The sequence below is a fragment of the Orbicella franksi genome, chromosome 7, assembly GCF_964199315.1.
Source record: "Orbicella franksi chromosome 7, jaOrbFran1.1, whole genome shotgun sequence".
Taxonomy (NCBI): domain Eukaryota; kingdom Metazoa; phylum Cnidaria; class Anthozoa; order Scleractinia; family Merulinidae; genus Orbicella; species Orbicella franksi.
In genome coordinates this window covers 19891759-19914159 of record NC_138151.1, presented here as the reverse complement: position 1 = coordinate 19914159, position 22401 = coordinate 19891759, and the positions used below count along the sequence as shown (strand labels likewise).

The window sequence follows — 22401 nt, the reverse complement described above, 5'->3', positions numbered from 1 at the left end:
TTTTGAAAATGTTTTATCCAATCTTCTGACGAAATATCGCAACTTTCTTCGACCGTCTCATTTTTACGAATTTTGTTTATTAGTTTCCAGAATTCGCCGCTTCGGTTGGAATTCAAATTGTTTATTTCATTTAAAAGTTTATTTTTATATGTTTTGCGCATCTTTTTTACTAGCGTTTCGTATTTCTTTTTGAGGGTAAAGTATTCTTGTCGCAGTGATCGAGGAGCTGTGGGATTTATTTCCTTCGCCAGTTTCTGCAGCTTTTTCTTTAGTTGTCTGCAAGTATTATCGTACCATGGTTTGTGTTTCTTCGTACATTTTCGCGTTTTACGTGATGTCTCCAGGCTTAGTTTTGCAACTGATTTTAGTATTTGATTGAACTGTGAAATCTCATCATCTATTGAGCTGTGGTGTGCTGCATTAAAGGATTGAAGCCTGTCTTGAATATCAATACTCGATAATGTACTTATGAATTTATCTTTGCATTCTGACTTCCAAAGAAACTTGGTGAAGCTGTTTTGTGGAAACGCCCCCTTTCTTCGAGTATTTTTTGAGGCGTTGCAGTTCATGATATCACGATTACTGGAGGCTAATTTGAGAACGATTGGACAGTGATCAGAATAAGGCGTCAAATGCTGTATTTGAAATCCTAGCACTGTGTTTTCAAGATCTTCACTGACTATTCCGTAATCAACAGTGCTTGCTCCATTGGATTGATATGATGTTAGCTTGCCGTCTAGATCACCTGTAGCTCTACCGTTCAATATTCTCAATTTATTTCCTATACATAATCGTAATACTTCGCCTCCTAGTTTGTCAACGGTATAATCTCCGTTGTTTCGTTTTGGCCAATTTTTCTCGAGATTAGACGCGTCATCATCTGGCATGAAATCGCAACAATCATTTTCAATAAAGTCATTTAAAGTTCCAGTCCTAGCATTTAAATCACCAAGCAAAATGATTTTACCTTGTTTGGAATACTTGTGTATTTCTTGTTCTAAAACGCTTAGGACGTCCTCACCTGCTTTTCGCTGAGACTGAAGTGGGGTAAATAAACCGCCGCGAGATAAATGTCTGAATTTATACCAAAAAGCTGTCGTTTTAGGGGACACCAAATTATGTTTGGAGAGGCACTCTTTATATGAAAAACAAGGTCTGAATGTTTATTCTCTATCAAGACAGATACTCCGCCTTGACCTCGTTTACTTTTCGTGTTCCGTACGGTCGAGTGGACTATGTAATCCTGAAACATTAATGACTCATCTTTTGCCCATGTTTCTTGTAAGCAAATAATATCGAATTTTGATAGATTAGATTTAATTGATTTGATATTTAATTTTGTATTTGAAATGGTTTGATTGGTTGGTTTTAGCTTGGTTTTGAGTCCTTGAATATTCCATGAAATTATATTGAAAGCATTATTTTGATTTAACCATGAAGAGTTCATTTGAAAGAAAGAAAATATACATATGTATTTATACGATCAACAGAACCCGGAAAAAATAAATGTAAGCTTTGATAATACTAATAAGGAAATATAGTACCTACTGATTATCGGGGAAGTATAAAACTAAATATGTCTATGAGTGAGTGAGTGAGTGAGTGAGAGATGTATGTATGTCACACCAATCAGATTGGATCTACTATAAACAGCCAATCAAATTTCTCGTTGTAAAGGTAAATGGTATGTGAGAAGATTTGATCCAGATAGAGTTCAGAACGGCCATATTTATTCCTCTATAAAAGAGGAGGAAGTATTCATATATTGGGTTTACTTCGACATTTTCTGTGGGTTAGGCTGGGGATTTTAGTTAAATGAACGAGATGAGCCTTGAGGTTTGAAACAGTTCGTGAGTTAGTAGTATGCAAATGCAACGAGATATTTTTATTTTTAGTTACAAAGGTAACTTGATACTTTTGTTTTTCACAAGGAGTAAATTCAATTAGAGGTCACGAATCGTCGCGTCTAGTTCTTAGGACATGTTTCAGAGGGGACGAGACTTAAGATTTGAAACAGTTCTAACGTTTACAATAGTAAGTGCGGGTAGCGATTGTTTTGTTCTTGTTGCATGCATGTTGCATGCAATATATTTTTGTTTTTTAGATACAAAGTGTAATTTGACACTCTCGTTTTTCACAAGGGAGTAAATTCAATTAGAGCGGACGAATCGTCACCACTCTTTCCCACAATGTTTGCTATCTTTAGTAACAAATGGTAACTTAACACTTTTGTTTTTTATATGTGAGTAAATTCAATTAGAGCTGACAAGTTATCGGCTATTGTTTCCAGAGACAAACTAACTTCCGAGTTAGGATTTCGAATTGAATTTCGAGTTGGATTTTCGAGTTAGGATGTAGAGTCGGTCCTTTCGAGATGGCTACTAGTAATCCAGCTGCAACGAAACGGCTAGTTTGTCCGTAAACCGTCTCGTAGATTTCCAGTGCAGCCAACAAAATAATACCTGTGGGGTGGGGTTAGTGTTTTGCCTTTTTATTGCGCGTAAACAGCTACATTTGAATCACGTGGTGTCAGAACGATCGACGAAACCTATACATCGAGCTCGCGAAACATAAGCTCGATCAGGTAGCTGCAAGAAACAAAAGAATGTTTCTGGGGAAACGTATAGCTTTCTCGAAGCAAAGCTACGGCGTCTCAGAAGAAAAACGTACAAGGAGAAATAATATAATATCCGTAATAAGAATCTACTCACGATACTTGCAAACAGTTCTAATCACAGCCGGCCCGGTGTCACAATATAGAATGCAAGTAAGCAAAATTTTCACGGTAAATTTCATATTTTGTCCCTCGAAAGCAAACACTTGGAGACCTAAAAACATATCTTGCAATATAAATGACCCTAAAAAAGGCATCAACACATGGCAAATTACAGGGGTGTCAAACTCGACGAAGCGACATGCAGATAAAAACCTATGACCTCTAAAGATTTTGCTATAGCATGGTCTTACGGTTCAACTCTACCTAAAATTCCTCCTTATAACACAACATGAAGTGCCCTTCATAAACACAAGTGAAACAACAAAAGGTCGAGTGACCGAACAGGGAACGGCAAATGTACAAACGCCACGAACCGTAGGAATCGTGTAGGCTTGTCAACCCCATTTAACACTGATGTCACTGATTAGCCATCAAGTGCCTAGAAATCTAGAAAAATGCCGTCAAAGAAACACACAATAACGAGGTCGAGCTTCAAACAAATAAGGATCAAAAAGTAAATTACGCCATTGGCTAGTTCTATCTTGACCAATAGGAGTCGTGTTTGGCCTGTCAACCATTTAAATCATCAAACCACTGGAAATTTATTGAGTTATTTTTTTGTAAAAAAAAATACCTCTTAGTCGGCGCGTCGGGTATGTTATGGACGGGTCAATGGGTGAGTGAGTGAGTGAGTGAGTGAGTGAGTGAGTGAGTGAGAGATGTATGTATGTCACACCAATCAGATTGGATCTACTATGAACAGCCAATCAAATTTCTTGTTGTAAAGGTAAATGGTACGTGAGAAACACAAGGTATGTATAAACACAAGGACTTTGGTAATTGAAAAATAAAGAGTGACATGTATGTTGCCGGTTTGTGATTTTTAGTCCGGTTTGGAGGGGAGTGTGACAGTTACATACGTACATTGGGTTGTTTTAGAGTGCATAATTTTCAGTGTAATGGTGGCTAGTTATGAACGAGATGAGTCATGAGTTTTGAAGCAGTTCATGAGTAGTAGGCAAATGGCACGAGATATTTTTATTGTTAATTACAAAGGGTAACTTGATACTTTTGTTTTTCACAAGGAGTTAATTCAATTAGAGGTCACGAATCGTCGGTTCTAGTTCTTAGGACATGTTTTAGAGGAGACGAGACTATTTAGATTTGAAGCAGTTCTAACGTTTACCATAGTAAGTGCAGGTAACGATTGCTTTGTTCTTATTGCATGCAAATATAACGAGATATTTTTATTTTTTAGTCACAATGGGTAATTTGACACTCTTGTTTTTCACAAGGTAGTAAATTCAATTAGAGCTGACGAATCGTCACCACTTGTTCCCACGAGATGTTTACTATTTTTAGTTAGAAATGGTAACTCGACACTTTTGTTTTTCATATGGGAGTAAATTCAATTAGAGCTTACAAGTTATCGGCTATTGTTCCCAGGATATTAAACAAAAAAGCTTTCATTTCTAGAGTGTTTTTACGTCTCTGCAGTAGCAGTTTAATATTTTTATTTGATGGGCATTTTATGACATTCTTTTCAGTCCGATATTTTTAAAGGTAAAAAGTATGAAAACTGTTCAAATGTTCTTTGAAGACTGTGTGGCACCAAGTTAAAGTGCAATTTAATTAAATCAGACTTTCAATGTGTCCGAGAGGTTTTTTCTCTTTCTTTCAATTTTCGGTGAAGTAGTGTTGTTGCGTTGTGTTGTGTAAAAAGGGTAAACTTACGACTCGTATAAAATGCGAAAAGTTCTCTTAACTTGAGTATTTTTGAGCAAAATTCCTCTTGGGGACTGGTAGGGCTCCCGAGGGGGGTACTCCCAGAAAAATTGGTTGGGGGTGTGCGGCCCGCTTCCCAAAACCCTTACCCTATTTATGACCAAAATCTGCGATATTCCTTACCCTATTTATGACCTGACCAAAAATTCGAAACCCTATTTACGACCTGACCCTCAAATCAAAACCCTGTTTCAGACCTGCGTTATAATTAGCTCCCTAGTTCAAACCAATGTTAAATTACCGTAAACATATAAATTTGTGAAGGGCTTTTGTTGATTTTCTTTTCGATAATGATGAAAAAGTGGCTTCTTCTTAAAGCATACCCATATCAAGGCTAGAGTGCAAAAACCGTACCCTATTTATGACCAAAATGACCAAAATCAGCTAAAATCGATACCCTATTTATGACCAAAACGGCTGAAAAACCATACCCTTCGGGGCCGCACAGACCTATATAGCCCATATAAGGGAGTCCCCCCCCCCCCGGGGGGAAGGGCTACGTGATCGGTGAGTGAGGAAGTTATGCATGTGCGCGTGTCAGACCAATCACAGTGTGGGTTGTATCAAAGAACGAATAAAATTGCCTGTTAGAAAATAAGATGCTCTCTTCATTAATCTGGAGACGTGTCAGATTACTGTAGTTTGTTCAGTCAAACATTTTATGGCTTACTATTTAGTTATCTTACCATTACCGATGTAACATCGTATGTACACCATAAACTCCCAGTTTCTTTCTTGCTGTACATCGCAACCAAAAAACTTGTCAGATCAACCAAATCATTACTGTAAACAGTTCCATGAATGCTCCTATCTCCGAGACTTATAGTTCACAAAAAAATAACTCTTGCACGCCTTGCGTGCCTATGTTTGAAAAATCCCGCCAAGAAATCCTAACTCGAAAATCCAACTCGAAAATCCTAACTCAAAAATCCAACTCGAAAATCCAACTCGAAAATCCAACTCGAAATCCTAACTCGGTAAATAGGCAACCTCTTGTTTCCAGGATATTAAACAAAAAAGAAGCTTTCGATTCTGGACGGTTTTTACGTCTATGCAGTAGCAGTTTAATAGTTTTATTTGATGGCATTCATTTCAGTCCGATATTTTTAAAGGTAAAAAGTATGAAAACTGTTTAAATGTTCTTTGAAGAATGCGTGGCACCAAGTTAAAGCGCAATTTAATGAAATCAGACTCAACGTGTCAGAGGTTTTTTTTCTCTTTCTTTCTATTTTCGGTGAAGTTGTGTTGTGTTATGTTGTGTTGTGTTATGTAAAAAGGTTAACTTACGACTCGTATAAAATGCGAAAAAGTCTCTAAACTAACTTGAGTATTTTTGAGCAAAAATTCCTCTTGGGGGTTGGAAGGGTTATGTGATCGGTGAGTGAGGGAGTTATGCATGTGCGCGTGTCACACCAATCACAGTGCGGGTTGTATCAAAGAACGAATCAAATTTCATGTTAGAAAATAAGATGGCATCTACATTAATCTAGAAACGTGTCAGATTACTGTAGTTTGTTCAGTCAAACATTTTATGGCTTACTATTTAGCTATCTTACCATGACCGATGTAACATCGCAACCATAAAAACTTGTCAAATGAACCAAATCATCACTGTACCATGAATGCCTCTATCTCCGACACTTCACACAAAAAAATAACTCTTGCACGCCTTGCGTGCCTATGTTTTAATGCGTGACCCGACCAAGCCCATCGACTGAGAGGTTGTTGAGTCCTTAGTACTGATTACCAGCGGAAAAATATGAGAGCCAGGTTGTGTCATATAAGTCGATTTAAAATGGTAGAAGACAGAAAATGAGAAAGCGAAGTTTTTATCTCGCCGTTGCTCATCAACTTTGACTTCGGTTAACATAGCATGAACGGGGATCGGGAAGATGCTTCACGATACATGCATCATGTGCATGGGTAGATAGTCGCATGACCCCGCATGGGGAATGTTTTCAGGATGTGTCCCACCAGCTTTACCATGTGGTCGTTACATGAAGTGTTTGGTGGGGTGAGAGTGCATCGACAAAACTGGAAATAATATGAGTCTAATAGATTTCTGGTGAAAAGCCGAAAGTGAGGGGAAAAGGGTCCACTAAACAAAGATTTATGATGGAGGCATCTAGCCTTGAAGAAAGCGATCTGAAAGGAATGGAAGTTTGCAACTTTCGTGGCACAGAGGTTGCTCTCCCGTTAGAGTTAATTGAACAGGTAAGCTCATTTCATATTTATTTCATCGCTAAACACGGAGCGATCCTATATATGCCGAGTTTTCACGAGAGAGATTTACTACGGTTACTGCTTACCGAGGTTTCGAAAATAAATCGCAGTTATTAGAGAAGCTGTTTACATGGAACTAGTTTACTAAGGTAGGCCGCATGCAACGGGCGGTTTGAGATTTTCTCGGAAAGCAAGTGCTGCAATGTTGCACAGAAACTTTTGGAAAATTATCCAATTTCTGACTTTACTCCAAGGTCGAACACAGGTCGTTGTCAATTTGCAGGCGGTGATGTGGAGCCAAACTCTCCTTAAATATAAAGATTTAGACGAATAATGGAAAGAATATTTTGATATCTCGCTGAGCCTCTTCCCGCAAAAAACCTGAAACGGCATGTACTGCGGAGCCCGGGCTACGTAAATGTTTACCAGCAATCCTTCTTATTAGGGGCCGCTTTAAATTCTAACTTTTACTTTTCTTCACCATAGACCTCAATTATGATTTTTTTTCGCAAGTTTCTCTCTCTTTGTGGTAGGTCCTCTTCTAGTTGCACTTGCCGGTACACTGCTACTATAAAGCTACAGAGCTTCTAACAGAAAGGAAACGCTTACGGCACTTGACGATGAAAGGGAAACAGCAGTCCAGGATTTCCTTGCCTAAACATGAGTTAATTAGCTTTTTTTCCATTGACTTGAAACCTACTTATATTAGGAGGAATCTTTGTCTGTTTTTCTCTCCTTTACGCACTAAACGCGTGAACACTTGCTGCTAAGATGTTGCGACAATGTCTGCTTTTCCTTGGTTACTGTTGGTTACCGAGCCAAACCATGCCTGATGAGGCGTTTGACTGTCGACAAACTTAGGTTGGCTTACTTTTGATTTTGCCACCATTTACCGAGGTTGGCTACTGTGTTTACACAATTAAAAATTTCACTTCAGTGAAGTTGAAACAAAACCAAGGTAAACATCTCTTATGAAAACAGGGATATAATGAGGCTGAGCTGTTCAGCCTGCCAATCACAAATCCCAATGGATGACCAGTGCTCACGTTTGATTGGCTTATTCATTCAGGTCTAATTTTAGCATTTTGAGACAAAATTCTGGAGAGCGACGGGTGTAATTTTCTGTTTTATTTTATAAGTAAACAATGCCTTTTGAACGAAATGATTGATAGCTTCAGGAGAAGAGTTAGAAAAGAACATTGACTTTTTTAATTTCAACTTCTTAATAATTATTTTGTTCCTCCACTTGCGAAAGCCCATCATATGGATTCAAGCTGTTCACTCAAATCGAGTGTCTTTGCTACTTCGAGGACTAACGTGGTTGAGAAATAAGTTTGGAAACTAAAACTCGTAAAAAATCCCAGATACAAGCAGACTGCAAAGGTAATATATTATTTACGATAACATGGTTATTCTTCAGCCAGTTATCTAAATGAGATTCCATAAGGTAAGCATTGGCTGCTGCCTACTCTTGCTGCTAAAATCCAGTCGGCCTTTTACAAATGCAATTTTTGTTTTTATTGCATTCAGCCAGGAGTCTTCCTTCTCTTTCTACAATCATGGACAAAAGACTTGCGACAAATTTGCACTTTTGGTGCTTTTGCGTACACGCCAGATGCAAATACTACTTCAGCTGCCTAACCTCACCCCACCCCCCCATACAATGTTTAAAACTACCACCTGCAATTTCTTCTGATTTCAACATTGTATTGGGTGGGGAGGGGGAGCAGTAATGCATTTCTAAAATGAAAGCAGCGCTTTTTCCAAACTTCAGTAGTAAAACACAGATAATTCGTTAAATTACATAAGTGTCCCAAGGACTTTCGTCCACAATTGTAGCATCAATGTTCAGGTCAAATCTCGCGTTGCCATTTTGCAAGTTCTCTTGTTTCTTTGTAGTACTTTTTGTTTCCAATTTCTCTGCTCTGAATGAATAACAGTTTGAGGAAGAACTCAGCCTTGTTCAATTTGCATTTTTTTTGCACCATCATAAATCTGAATAATTTTAAATATCCCACCAAAATCCGTCTCTGTACACAGGCTAACCAAAATCACCTCTTACGAGGTATGTTTTTGTTCTCAGCATGCTGAGATAAATGGAAACGGATTGCTTGTTGATTGCAGACATCAGCTTTGCTATTTAAGTTAGCACTGAAATTTAAATCCTAGTTCCGTGAAGTGAAGAGGATAACTCATCGTTTTTGTTCTTCCAAAGGCATCTTCTAAAGAGTTATTAGAAGTTTTATTTTCTTTGTATTTTTATTATGTACTTTATATTATTCTACATAAATGACTCTGCTGTTTTAATGAAAAATGCTATTTCTCCACAACTTCTATGTTATGTGACCGTTATTTCGGCTAGCTTTCCACCGTTGCACAAAAAAAAGCCAACAAAGTGCTTCAAAGGTGGCATGTCCTTGCCTTTTATAGGATCGCTCCGTGTTTAATTTACTTGATAAGTCAGGGATGAACTGGATGTGCTTTTTATACTGAGTCAAGGTGACCTGACACCAGTAATGCTGAAATCGTGAAACATTAATTACTTCATGATCAGAACTGCACGTTGGTGGTCATCATTTCAGGTCCTTAGATGTAGGTTTATTTATTTAATTTTGATTAATTGTTTTCGTTTTCTTTTTGGGGAGAGGTTTGGCAGGTCCTAACAATACACATGAAAAAAATTACTCAATTCAGGGCTTCAGATATATTGCGTGGTGGTGGAACCGTGAATTTCAAGTAAATCTGTGAAATCCTGCGAAATTCACAAAAACATGCGAAATCCCATGAAATTCGCTAGAAATCTTATCAAGTACTTGTCGGTACAACATGTCTGAAAGTTATCTTGGCTTTTGGGGCTGCCTTTGCTGTAAACTTGCTAAATTACCTTGAAACTTCGTCACTGCAATGAGTAAACAACATCCCAAACCTACCAGGCATTCTTAGATTAGTGTTGTGAAAATATGCCAAGCCAAATGTAGCAATATTCAATATTGCTATATCTATTCAATTCAGTCCTTATTCATTCAATTTAATTTTGGTATTCATTCAATTTAATCCTTGTTCATTCAATTTGTATAATCATTCTATTCAATCTGTATTCATTTAATTCAATTTTTAGATCCATTCAATTTAATTTTTATATTCTTTTGATTCAATTTCAATATTGGTTCAATTCAAGTACTACATTCATTCAATTCAATTTGTAATTCATTCAATCCAATTTTCATATTCATTCAATTCAGTCCGTCTTTATTCAGTCAATCTTTGCATTCATTTATTCAATTTGGGAATCTGGGTCGATTTGTGAACTCGTGGGGCACTGGGATTTCCTGCACTTCGAAACCTCCATCTTAGCTTGGGAAGGTCTGTTTTTCTCTCTTTCAACAATACTCATGGGAGACACTAATTTTATTGCTGTTGACCGTGACAATATCTTGGATGTGACATTTGAAGAGCTAAAAACAGTACAGGATCCTTGGAAGAGTAACCTTTCAAGTTGATTTTTATGGTGAAATAGTTCAGAACAGTGGAGGTCCAAGGAGGGAATGGATCAGACTTTGTATCCAACACATCAAGAAAAAATAGTTTGACCATGGACTTAAGGAACACTTAGCAGAGGAGTACTTTTTCATGGGACAGATGGCTGCTATTGCACTTCTACAGAATAGTCAAGCACCAAAGTATTTTTCTGAAGATCTCTTAAATGACATTTTTGTCAGTGAAGAGAGAGAATTGTCACCATGTGTCTTGCAACTTCGTCAAGGGTTAGGGAGTCTGGGTATTCATATGTTTGCCAGGAAGTTCCCATTGATCCTTTACTTGCTGAGGGCACCACAAAATAATGCCAAACTAACAGTTCCAATGCTGATTCATCTTCTGAAACCCAAGTTTTCAGAGGAGGGGTCTAACAGTCTAGTTCACGAGAAAGCTGTTTATGGAAAGTTTGTTAAGAATGGCTGACTGTTAGGATCGAGAAACGCCGGTCAACGACCCATTTGGCAAATCACTCATATTTTGCCCAAGGATATCCTTAGGTGACCTAATTCTAAAAATCATATTATAAGGTTCCAGCGAATTTTTATTTTTCAGAAATTCGTGAAAATTTGAAAGCGCGGTCAAAGTGCAGTTTTTCGTGTAATAAAATGACCGAAATAAGGTGCGAGGACGAAGCGCTGCTAAAGTCTTAAAATAAATTAAATTGACTTCAAACTTCACACAAATGTGGAACAACCACTCTAATTTATTCCTTGTTTTAAACTAATCTCAGATATGTTGATATACTGGTTTTCCAAACCATTTTAAAAACACCTATGAAGCGTGTGAAAAATAATGGCAAAATATAGGTCATGTTTAACAGCATAAAAATGCATCTGGTACCTCACTTTCCGATTATTTTACTTTACAGCCTTAAAATATCATTATTAGACATATACCATGCCAAGTTTCATGCTTGAACTCGCAGTATTTCCCTTTGAGAAAAACGAAAATCTATGTCAATGTGTTGGGCGCAAATGACACAACAATTATACACGAACAAGAGACAAATCAATTTCAATATCGAAAGTAAAAGGCTATCATTAATCAATTCAATCAATTAAGCAATTCACTGCTATCAGTAGAAATATAATGTCCTCATAATGTCCAATACATAAAAACTGTTTTTAGACGTTTTCGATCTTTGTTTAATTTCCTGTCCGCCGTCATGTCTAGTTTGTCATCGCGTGTATTTCTTAATGTAAACAACACTGTGAATGGTTCTCATAACAAACGCACAGAGGTTTCCTGGAACCTCGATGTTTTCGATTCACCAAAGTGCTTTAAGTTCGTTAAGACACAATAATGGGTCAACTTGGAATGCTGTTTAGCATTAAGGATGTTAAAGGACTGTAAATTAATCGAGTTGAAATATCTTGAAGCAAATCAAAATTGTGCCCTTATTCTAATTGCTAAACAATGATACCCCCTTTTAAAGCAACAAGGACTTCTTGGTGACCTACTGTGGCTTTGAGTTAAGCACCAACGCTTGCTCCAAGCAGGGTTTGTAGCACATTTTGGCTAAGTCCATAAGGGAATGTCTCTCCAGGGACTAAGTAATACACCCTGTCATGCATGGTTACTATCCATGGAAACATCAGCAGACACTTCCTCGGTCACACCCGTTGATACTGGCACTGATGTTGAGGTCGCAGTGTTCGCACCTCTTTACAAAATGACCTGAAGTCTCCTTCAGAGAACGAGGCTTCCAGCAGAAATAAACAAAGAGCGATGTCTGACTAAATTGCAAAAGAAACCCCTGACCATTAGCCTGTTCATAAAGCTAAATAGTATCATTGTAACAGCATCAGTTCATTAGAATAACACAGAGGCCTATTAGGGTAAGGCGTAGGGACAATCTGCAGTCCTTCCACCAGTGGTTCACTATCACTCTTCTCGGTTGAGCTTTGCGAGTTGACTGACTTGACTCGTGGCTCCCGGCCACGCCCATCTAGTAGTATGTCACCACCCCAGTACGTGAGTATGTGTCGAAAGAAAACTTGAGATTCTATCAAATACGATTAGCATTACAACCAGACCGATTGCGTGTTGGACAACGCTGAATTACAATGTGCAACAGGCTTCTCCGGTTTAACTGTTTTTCCACCTGTCCACGGTCAATACAATATGCGCGCCAACAGGTATCTGACTCAGCGGAGCTAAACTCAAAATTATTTTGCTTAGTGATCCCTGTGATACTTCGAGAATCATCTGGTGTTTCAGTGTTGGCGTTAAGAGCTAGAGACCACTTAATCTTCCACGGCATACAGATATTGGAAATTTCCGGGACTACCCCCCCCTCTCCAACTGTAGCTACAACTAAAAGCCATTCAAGAACAAGAAATAATTGCTCCTGGATAGGACAGCTTTAAAAAGCGCATTTCAATCTACTGTCACTACTTTAAACTTGTAATTGTGAAATGTTGAACATTTGCGCAAAAGCAGTGAAAGCGTGACTGGGCTGCTCGTACAGTTGTGTGACAACTTTTACTGAGTCTCGAATATCAGCCACGCAGCATGGTTGCCGATATAATAAAAACAGATTCACGAGGCCCCTGATTCTTACAGCAGAAAGCTTGGCCTCTTTAAGGCAATGTGGAGTGGTATTGAGGGGAATCGATGGCTTTTAGGTATGTTTTCTGCAACATTTTCGGATTAAATTAGTCGTATTAATATTTCGTTTATTTGTTTCGGGTCAGACCGTTTCACTTCTTGTTTCCAATTCATATAGGCGAAATTTACTTCGAACTTGCCACTACACTTTTAAACTTACACTTTAGATGACCTCGGTTTGATTTTGTTGTTGTACCGGTGATACATTGCTTAATTAACCTCTCGACTTCTTGAACTTGAACGGAGATCGGCTGTTTAGCAATTAGAATAAGGGCACGATTTTGATTTGCTTCAAGATATTTCAACTCGATTAATTTACAGTCCTTTAACATCCTTAATGCTAAACAGCATTCCGAGTTGACCCATTATTGTGTCTTAACGAACTTAAAGCGTTTTGGTGAATCAAAAACATCGAGGTTCCAGGAAACCTCTGTGCGTTTGTTATGAGAACCATTCACAGTGTTGTTTACATTAAGAAATACACACGATGACAAACTAGACATGACGGCGGACAGGAAATTAAACAAAGTTAACGTGCTATGTTTTGATCAAAAACGTCTAAAAACAGTTTTTATGTAGTGGACATTATGAGGACATTATGTTTTTACTGATAGCAGTGAATGGCTTAATTGATTGAATTGATTGATTAATGATAGTCTTTTACTTTCGCTTTTGAAATTGATTTGTCTCTTGTTCGTGTATAATTGTTGTGTTATTTGTGCCCAACACATTGACATAGATTTTCGTTTTTCTCAAAGGGAAATACTGCGAGTTCAAGCATGAAACTTGGCATGGTATATGTTTAACAATGATATTTCAAGGCTGTAAAGTAAAATAATCGGAAAGTGAGGTACCAGATGCATTTTTATGCTGTTAAACATGACCTATATTTTGCCATTATTTTTCACACGCTTCATAGGTGTTTTTAAAATGGTTTGGAAAACCAGTATATCAACATATCTGAGATTAGTTTAAAACGAGGAATAAATTAGAGTGGTTGTTCCACATTTGTGTGAAGTTTGAAGTCAATTTAATTTATTTTAAGACTTTAGCAGCGCTTCGTCCTTGCACCTTATTTCGGTCATTTTATTACATGTAAAACCGCACTTTGACTGCGCTTTCAAATTTTCGCAAATTTCTGAAAAATAAAAATTCGCTGGAACCTTATAATATGATTTTTAGAATTAGGTTACCTAAGGGTATCTTTGGGCAAAATATGAGTGATTTGCCAAATGGGTCGTTGACCGGTGTTTCTCGATCCTAACAGTCAGCCATTCTTAAGTACATGAGAGAAGTAGCAACTGGGCGTCAGGTAGTCAGTTTAGAAAACGTCTTTAATTAGAATTTGTGACTGGGGTGAGTGAGGAGCCAACCCTGGGTTTTGACCTACAGCCTGGCATTGAATTCGTGGTAGCAGTGGTGTCTGAGGCTGCAGTTGTGACAGAAGAAAAATATGATCACACTGAGGGAGAAAACTCTGAACATAACTGCACTAGAGAAAAGGGAAATATGAAGTTGTTTGGTTATATGAGAGTCAATATGGTGGTTAAAACTGGTTATTGAGAAGTGACCAAAATTTCAACTGCCAACAGATGAAACAATGGCATTTAAACTAATACAGGAAATGATAATCCCAGTAACTGCTGCCTGAGGTTGTGTAATTTTACACCAAATTTGAGGCCCCCTCATTTGGACACTCATTTTATACCACTGGCTAGCCAAAATAATTTTTCGCTCCACTTTGGGCATGTATAATGGTGCTGCATGGGACATGGTCAGCTCTAAATCATTGAAATGGGCAAATGGAACTGGTGGGGGAACTTCCATACATAAAGGACAGGGGTGCTCATTGTAAATTTTGATAAGAACCCCTATGAGTCATGTTATGTGGGTGTGGCTTGAATTTTTTTCACCCTTAGAGGTTCCAAAACTGCTTTTTTAACCTCTAAGAGGTAGAACAAACACCCCTGTCCTTTGTATATGGGAATCCCCCTCGGGCAAATGGCATCATGTTATTTACTTAGGATGTTAAAATGTAACTTTTAGGTGAAATGTGTCAAGAAAATAAATTACTGAAGGTACCATTGAAGTGCCACACTTGTTCTTATACTCTTCATCTACCATGTGGTTCTGCAACCATACCTATGGCACCTGATGAGGAATTGTTTGCCATTTGTGATTTAGCTTTCAAAAATTCATATTTTGGTATTACTGGTATTTAAAATGGCATTAGTGCTCATGTTGTGTTGAATTTTTGAAGAAAGGGCATGATTCCAGAAAGCTCTGAGATATTTTTACTACTATGTTGACTGCGATTAAGGGACATTTCAGATTTACAAAGCAGAGGCATTATTGCAGTTTAGTAACAGAAACTACTTCTTAGTTTACAGAAATGGTCAGTGCTTGTTGAAATTTGAAAAGGTTGTGTTGTTTTAAAGGTTGCAGTATGGATTACAACTTGTTGGTGAGGACATTATTTTGTGACTGGAAAATGTTCCTGTTGTGAACTCGTAAGTTTGAGTATGAACATCTAGCAAGAAATTGTACATTGTACACCAGTCTCAAATGCATGTGAATGAAATATTCCAAAAGTGAAAAAAATCATCTATTTTTAGAGAATGAGAGATAACCTTATCTCCTTTATCAATTGTCATGGGACTACCATTCAGAAGTTTTCATGAGCATTTAATTCTCACTTTTATTGAGGGGAGATATTAGGTGCAAAGACCCAGCCTTCAACCATGTCTGAATCTGCAAGTTCTTGTCATCTCTTTGCTGCCCCTCCAGGGCTTTGGCCCACTAACCAGGACATAATGGGGCATTGTTCAAGAAGAAAATATGAGAATAATCCCTCCCCCTTGTAAACCACTGATATGTTACAATGTGAAGCCAATTTGCTACGGATTTACCAATATTATTACAAGTTGTATTGCCCTAATTTCTGCTCTACAATTTGGAGAGACTCAGTATAAATGTCTATACCAAAACTAGAAGACACTTGCAACGGGTCAATAGAGTTAGATATGTGGGTTGCGAGTTCATCATTATTGATGTTTGATAGCTGAGCAGGAAACACCTCAACGTTGTTGTCAGGAACTTCAAGAGGTGTCTGTCCTTCAGGATCTTCATCATAAAATGTGGAATCTTCAGGGTCATCATTAAGGTTGCCAATTGCAATTGGATTGCATGGATTCATTCCATTCCACCACATCTGATTCGGGAACCAGTTGTGCTCAGTTTGAACAGGATGGTCATTGAAAGAGACCGTCCATTCAGATAAAGTACAGTTTATTCTTCTTAAATAGACATACTGCAATGTGAACATGTGGATGGGATTTTCTACATCCAAAAGCCCAGTTTGTTCCATCGGATAAAATATGTAGTAAAATACATGGCAGATACATCTAAAAACATCCCTCCAAAGCCTTTTGATTCTCTGGTTCCTTGTCGATGACCCAGCAACAAAACTACAGCGACCCTTCCCACAGACTGCAACCATAGCATCATATACTGCACTGTTCTCCACACCATAGTCTGCTCTAATGTGGGATGGCAACAGTCCACCATCTCGCTCGATAGCACTTTCAAAGAGACAGAGAACCGTGGACGAAAGATTGTTTGTGCTGCAATGAAGGAAAAGTATTCTTTGTGAATAGCCATCGATACATCCGTGAATTACAAATCCCCTACGAATTAATGAGTGATGGCCATCTAGGTGCTACAACGAATTTGGCCACGGGACAAAGTTTACTCGTTGTGAGATTTAAGCACCCCACCTCAAAGTTGTGTTCCTCAGATCTACCTGGTTCAGGCTCTCTCTGATCCACCTCCTTTGTACAGTGTACCCCATTGCTCTTAAGTGTCCTCGTAGATATGTTTCGCCTGTGGTTGACCCATGTCGTTCAATGAAGCCGTGAATAATACTGTCTATTTCTTCATTGGTCATGGTGCTGAAGAGGGATAAATGTTCTAGGTCAAATAAATGAACTCGGCACATTATTGTCCAATGAGATACTCTGAAAATCCTTGCGATCTTTTCCTACGTGAAGCCTAGCCCTCGTATATCCTCTAGTACCTCGGGCAGAATATCTACCGGTGGTCTACCTGGGCGTTCATTCTTTACTGTTTGAAAAGGGACAGTTGTAACTCGTGATGGCCTTGATATACTGTTTCCAAAGTGTTGAGGAACTTCTCAAGTAATTCAGAAAACACCACTTTTAGATTGTTTAAGGTCATTCCTCAGTATTGCATTGCGCATCCCTACTGCACATAATTTAAGGCGTGATTAGCGCGCGTGCATTAAAAAATGGCGGCTTTTTCTTTATGGCTGGACTTCGCCATAGAGGTAAATCGTCAGTTTCTCACAAACGAGTGTGGTGACCTATCATTTTTTTCTGTTGTTTTGAATTGAGTAATAAATTTCTCTGTGTGAAATAAATGTGGACCAATTCTCAGATTAGAACAAAAAATAATTGTCGGAAACGTGAATTTGGCAAGCAACCGTGACTACAATTGAAAGGCCGCATGCAAGAACGTCCCCTAGATTTTTTGGCCATTTTGAAAGTGTTCAAAAATAGCTGAATTTTGGCATGTAGGCTTCGTTGTACCTGAGAAACATTGCTCTGAATTTTTTTTGGCTGGGGCGCTCTTCGTTCTCGAGAAATAACGTATGCAAAAAGCTCAGTTTTCCAAGCGGCATCTTTTGGAGATCTTTTGTTGAACAAAAAACAAAAGAAACCTTATTATTTTGTTGAACAGCAAACAGGCAGACTGTTTATAGTGTATTCCACCGAATCTTAGCTGTCTTAAAGTCAAAGGAAAATAGTATATAGAGCGGAAATCTGGGAACAGATTGTTTACATCGGTTATTGTGACGTAAACACAACACGTGAATCGATCGAGCGGCAAACAAAATACCATCGAACGAAAAAGAGATGTGCTGCATTAGAGCTCTGTCAACTAATATCTTAAGCATTGTGTTAAAGTACCTTGTGTGCCTGCCTGGTGGTTGAGAGGCATCATAAAGCCTCGATAAACCTGTAAGTCATCAGCACGTTTTAAAGAATCAAAATGTGTTCTGAAACTTCGAAGGTAGCTGATATACTGTAATCATGTTATCGGCGTTCGAAGTCAGATCGAGCCAGGCAGCAAAGTCCAAGAGCAGTTCTTGCCCAAGAAAAATACCCTCTCGTGAGTTGTGGCCCATTTGCCAAGCGTTGCTAGTGTCAAAGTTTGGAAAGCGAGAACTGGTTTTTGACTTATAAGATTTGTCTTGTATCGACCGCCATGTTTTCCCGCACACTAGGTGTAAAGACCCTTCCTGGCACGGCAGGTTTCTTTCACAGGTCACCAAAAAATATGCCAAAATGTCATAAAACAGATGCATACAAGTGCGTCCCAAGTGCAACTATAAGAGCTCTTTCTTGAAAAAAAAACGCGTAGGGGAAATCAGTTGTAGCACTGAAATAATAAAAAAAAAAATTGATCCAAAGAAAGCTAAGACTTATAACTGTTGAAAACATAAATTGTTTTTAGCCTTTCAATATAATATGAAAACGAAAGAGGCTTACACTGATCTGTGAATTATGCATTTACTTACGCGTGATTTGTGAACCAACGACTTTTGCGGGAATAATAATATTGTTCACTTTTTTTGGAGATTTTAGTGTCATTAAAGCTCGTAAACTACACCAAACTAGATGTAAAACCTGTCCATTCCACGCGACTGAGAACTAACCACAGCGACAGTGAACCAGGAGGACCTAGAATCTAGTCTGTCACGATGTGTCACACATGCACATGGCATTTCGATGGATCAAAATGGAGCGTTCTGTATGTTTTGCGAAACGTGGATAGAATTTATATTTTTATGTAACACATGATTTAGCCTTTGCATTTTTACGTGAAAAGTGATTTTTTCTGTTAACGTGAAGCTGCTTTCGAATTTTTTGTGATGTGTGAAAAGGCCGATTACTTAATTATGCGTGAAATTGTTTTCAGAGTAGGTATAGGGGACCCTCTTGTTTCTGTTTAGTACATACTCGTCGTAGAGATTTAAACAAAAAATATAGAAATAAAACAGTTCAATTTGCTATCACAATGAATTATCTTAGTACGATAAAATATATTAACACTATATGTTTGAAAGCTATATTTCAACACATTTCATACATATACCACCCCTAGAAATTTTTTCATTAAAATTATAGAGTAAAACATTTTTAGTTAGGGTTTGTTGCATGGAAACATCGATAAACCTCTCGGGAATCTCAGTAATTGTTACATCGCGAAATTTACTGAGTGTTTTGATTGTGACCTGTGACCTGTGACATGTAAAAGAAACCTACCATTCCTGGCATGCATTGTGATCACGCTCTGCTCGCATTTCACGAACTGGTAACTAGATTGTTTCGGCTTTTTTTCATTTAAAGATAATAATGGCCAACAAGTAGCGATCGATTGTAACATAGTTCTGTGATCCAGGTTGCATTGATTTTATTTCATATCGGCATGATTTGTAGTGTTTTGAACTTCTGGGATCAGCAGACATGCAGATGTATGGAGACCCGTACATTGCGCAGAAGGGTTAATTTGTTAATCTGTTAGGCGGTGCGTGACATAAAGCTATGATCGTGCTTGTTGAAAAATATGTATTTATCTCGTGATTTTTAGCCATTTAAGATGTTGCTGTATTTGGAAAAGTGCTTATTTGATGTTTATTTGTTCAGTGCAGATAATCATTGTCCCAGATAACCAAAGTAAGTTCCAGATGTTAACGCTATTTTCCGGCCGCCATATTTTACCTATTTAAACCTGAAATCAACATTTTTGGGCTTATACGTTGCGTGAAATTAACATTTTGCTGTTTTCTAAGTGAAATCAACATCCTTTCCGTCACGCGTTATGTGAAATCAGCATTTTTACCTATTTAGACCTGAAATTAACAATTTTTAGCTTATAAGTTGCGTGAAATTAACATTTTGCTGTTTTCTAAGTGAAATCAACACCCTTGCCGTCACTCTTTAACGTGAAATCAGCATTTTTACCTATTTAGACCTGAGATCAACAATTTTTAGCTTATAAGTTGCGTGAAATTAACATTTTGCTGTTTTCTAAGTGAAATCAACATCCTTGCCATCACGCGTTAACGTGAAATCAGCATTTTTACCTATTTAGACCTGAAATTAACAATTTTTAGCTTGTAAGTTGCATGAAATTAACATTTTGCTGTTTTCTGAGTGAAATCAACATCCTTGCCGTCACACGTTAACGTGAAATCAGCATTTTTACCTATTTAGACCTGAGATCAACAATTTTTAGCTTATAAGTTGCATGAAATTAACATTTTGCTGTTTTCTAAGTGAAATCAACACCCTTGCCGTCACGCGTTAACGTAAAATCAGCATTTTTACCTATTTAGACCTGAGATCAACAATTTTAACTTATAAGGTGCGTGAAGTTAACATTTTGCTGTTTTCTAAGTGAAATCAACATCCTTGCCATCACGCGTTAATGTAAAATCAGCATTTTTACCTATTTAGACCTGAAATCAACATTTTTGAGCTTATACGCTGCGTGAAATTAACATTTTGCTGTTTTCTAAGTGAAATTAACATCCTTGCTGTCACGCGTTAACGTAAAATCAGCATTTTTACCTATTTAGACCTGAAATTAACATTTTTGAGCTTATACGTTGCGTGAAATTAACATTTTGCTGTTTTCTAAGTGAAATCAACATCCTTGCCGTCACGCGTTAACGTGAAATCAGCATTTTTACCTATTTAGACCTGAAATCAACATTTTTGAGCTTATACGCTGCGTGAAATTAACATTTTGCTGTTTTCTAAGTGAAATCAACATCCTTGCCGTCACGCGTTAACGTGAAATCAGCATTTTTACCTATTTAGACCTGAAATCAACATTTTTGAGCTTATACGCTGCGTGAAATTAACATTTTGCTGTTTTCTAAGTGAAGTCAACATCCTTGCTGTCACGCGTTAACGTGAAATCAGCATTTTTACCTATTTAGACCTGAAATCAACATTTTTGAGCTTATACGCTGCATGAAATTACCATTTTGCTGTTTTCTAAGTGAAATTAACATCCTTGCTGTCACACGTTAACGTAAAATCAGCATTTTTACCTATTTAGACCTGAAATCAGCATTTTTGAACTTATACGTTGCGTTGAATTAACATTTTGCTGTTTTCTAAGTGAAATCAACATCCTTGCCGTCACGCGTTAACGTGAAATCAGCATTTTTACCTATTTAGACCTGAAATCAACATTTTTGAGCTTATACGCTGCGTGAAATTAACATTTTGCTGTTTTCTAAGTGAAATCAACATCCTTGCTGTCATGCATTAACGTGAAATCAGCATTTTTACCTATTTAGACCTGAAATCAACATTTTTGAGTTTATATGCTGCGTAAAATTAACATTTTGCTGTTTTCTAAGTGAAATCAACATCCTTGCCGTCACAGGTTAACATGAAATCCACATTTAAACCTTTTTTGACCTAAAATCGACATTTTTGAGCTTTTATGTTGCGTAAAATTGACATTTTGCTGCTTTCTAAGAGAAATCAACATCCTTGCCGTCGCGCTTTAACATGAGTCAACATGTTAAGCTCTTTTGACCTGAAATCAACAAATTTGAGCTTATATAAGCTGCGTGAAATTGACATTTTGCTGGTTTCTAAGTAAAATCAAAGTCCTTGTGGTCGCGGCGGGCCGATCCTTTGTTATAATAAACCGAGGCGAGACTTCAACTTATAACAAAGGCTTGGCTTGGCTATTATAACAAAGGATCGGCTCTGTTTATCATAACAAAGGCCTGGCTTCGTTTATTTGAAGGACTCGGCGGGAAAAGGGCGTCAGGTATTTTAATCAAAGGTGAACTTTCTCGAAAACGCTCCAAATTTCGCATGTAGTTTCGTTCAGGTATGTTAAGCAATGTCCCGTAGTTTTCACGCTAAAGTTTGCTTCGTTCTCGAGATATTGCGTATGCAATAAACCACTCGGTTTTTCCAACCTGTGTACCTTTTTTGCATACGTTATTTCTCGAGAACGAAAAGCAACCCAGCGAAAAAAACTTCAGAGCAATGTTTCTCAGGTGAAACGAAGCCCACATGCCAAAATTCAGCTAGTTTTAATCACTTTCAAAAATGGCCGAAAAATCTAGGGGACGTTCTTGGACGCGGCCTTTCAATTATGGTGCTATTGTTCTTGGAAGCGTGGCATTCCATTCGCGAACTGTACTCAATTAATGACCACGCGCACATTCCAGACATTTACAAAATGCTAAATTAATCCCTAGCGAGTTTGTCACATTCTTATAAACATCTCATTTACATTTAGATGCCGTTTAACATTCATTTCATCACTGAAGAAGGTTATAGTATTTTAGCCGAAATGTCTATTTTAAGATTTTTAAGTCAGTGATAACAACTTTTAAGATTTTATTACTATGCCTGACTACAACTACAGTATTTTTAGACAGTTAGTTACATATACATGATTTTTTCCAC

At 37.7% G+C, this 22401-nt stretch overlaps 2 protein-coding genes across 3 annotated transcripts in view; one reads left to right on the top strand and one right to left on the bottom strand.

Moving 5' to 3' along the window:
• The first annotated feature begins 6292 nt into the window (after nucleotides 1-6292).
• Nucleotides 6293-22401, top strand: part of LOC145492288 (nuclear factor related to kappa-B-binding protein-like) — a 182985-nt gene continuing 166876 nt past the window's right edge. The window contains exon 1 of one of the 2 annotated variants that reach the window (XM_081471698.1): nucleotides 6293-6715. In XM_081471698.1, coding sequence (XP_081327824.1) covers nucleotides 6614-6715 — 102 coding nt within the window. In that variant the 5' untranslated portion in view covers nucleotides 6293-6613. The remainder of the gene's footprint in view (nucleotides 6716-22401) is intronic. The other variant, XM_081471697.1, reaches the window with a different exon arrangement.
• On the bottom strand, nucleotides 6722-20495 carry LOC145492475 (uncharacterized). The gene is made up of 2 exons (XM_081471930.1): nucleotides 13979-20495; nucleotides 6722-13942 (listed from the first exon to the last, which is right to left on the bottom strand). The coding sequence occupies exon 1, from the start codon at nucleotides 16368-16370 to the stop codon at nucleotides 15789-15791; it is 582 nt and encodes a 193-aa protein (XP_081328056.1). The 5' UTR covers nucleotides 16371-20495; the 3' UTR covers nucleotides 6722-13942; nucleotides 13979-15788.

Excerpts from the sequence above, each read along its gene's own strand:
- LOC145492475 (XM_081471930.1), bottom strand. The coding sequence starts at position 16,370 with ATGGTTGCAGTCTGTGGGAAGGGTCGCTGTAGTTTTGTTGCTGGGTCA.